At 44.0% G+C, this 893-nt stretch overlaps 1 protein-coding gene across 1 annotated transcript in view; it reads left to right on the top strand.

Annotated features, from left to right (window-relative positions):
• Positions 1-623: 623 nt before the first annotated feature.
• Positions 624-893, top strand: part of PLOD2 (procollagen-lysine, 2-oxoglutarate 5-dioxygenase 2) — a 59,010-nt gene continuing 58,740 nt past the window's right edge. Inside the window, exon 1 of the mRNA XM_009890407.1 lies at positions 624-762. Within this exon, the coding sequence (XP_009888709.1) occupies positions 624-762 (139 nt within the window). The remainder of the gene's footprint in view (positions 763-893) is intronic.

Raw genomic sequence — 893 nt, 5'->3', positions numbered from 1 at the left:
GCATGTGCTGCCTGGTCCAGAAAGAATGGGCTCTCCCAATTAACCATAAAAGCATCTGGGCATGTCATGCAGGCTCTGATTTCTGCTCTGGTTCCAAACAAAAGCATGCAGTTCCTAGGGTTGCAGTAGCCAAGGTCAAGTTTTCCCTTCTTTCCCCCTTCTTTCTTTCCAACGTGGCTCCAAAAAAGCACATCTGTTAGGCCCATAGAAACAGTTAGGATAAAAAATGAGGTGTCTATTTGACGATTATATAGGTGGATCTCAAATACATGAATCCTGCTTTCAGCACTAATTTTTGTTTTGGATTATTCCTTTGGTTCTCAAATAGTATTTCCAAGGTGTAAATCCACATTGATTCCAATAGACTGCCATCTGATTTTATAATTTTACATGACTTTTTAACATTTAAACTATTGTTTACAGAATTTTTTTTTAATGTACATCATATTGCAATAAGTAAAAGAGTGGAGGTGGGCCAGTGCATCTGTTTCATCATCACCATGCTCACCTTCAGCCATTTGGTGATTTGTTGGGTGTTTCTTTAATGATAAAAGTGCAATAGCTTTGTCTGTTAAGATTAGGCAAATGAACTCTCTTTCTATGGAAACCTGAACACTGAGGCGATGGCGTGTTTGACGGGCATGACATTCACAAGCAGAGCGGATGCACCGTGCCGTCCTGAAGCCAACAGCGTTACCCCCACAGGCGACAGGGCCGGCTTGGTTTTGTTGGCCTGTGGAGGCCCACATCGGCTTGTCGCTCGTAAGCCCGAACAACATTACATTTTCAGGAATACCTTTATCGGGACACGATGGCGGCCAAGGAAACCACTGACAAAACGTTTGGAGGGGGGTGGCGAGTACACTTCGCCATGCGGCCAGCATGTTTCCAGG

This window comes from Charadrius vociferus, unplaced genomic scaffold, assembly GCF_000708025.1.
Source record: "Charadrius vociferus isolate BGI_N301 unplaced genomic scaffold, ASM70802v2 scaffold650, whole genome shotgun sequence".
Lineage (NCBI taxonomy): Eukaryota > Metazoa > Chordata > Aves > Charadriiformes > Charadriidae > Charadrius > Charadrius vociferus.
This window is presented reverse-complemented; position numbering and strand designations above follow the sequence as displayed.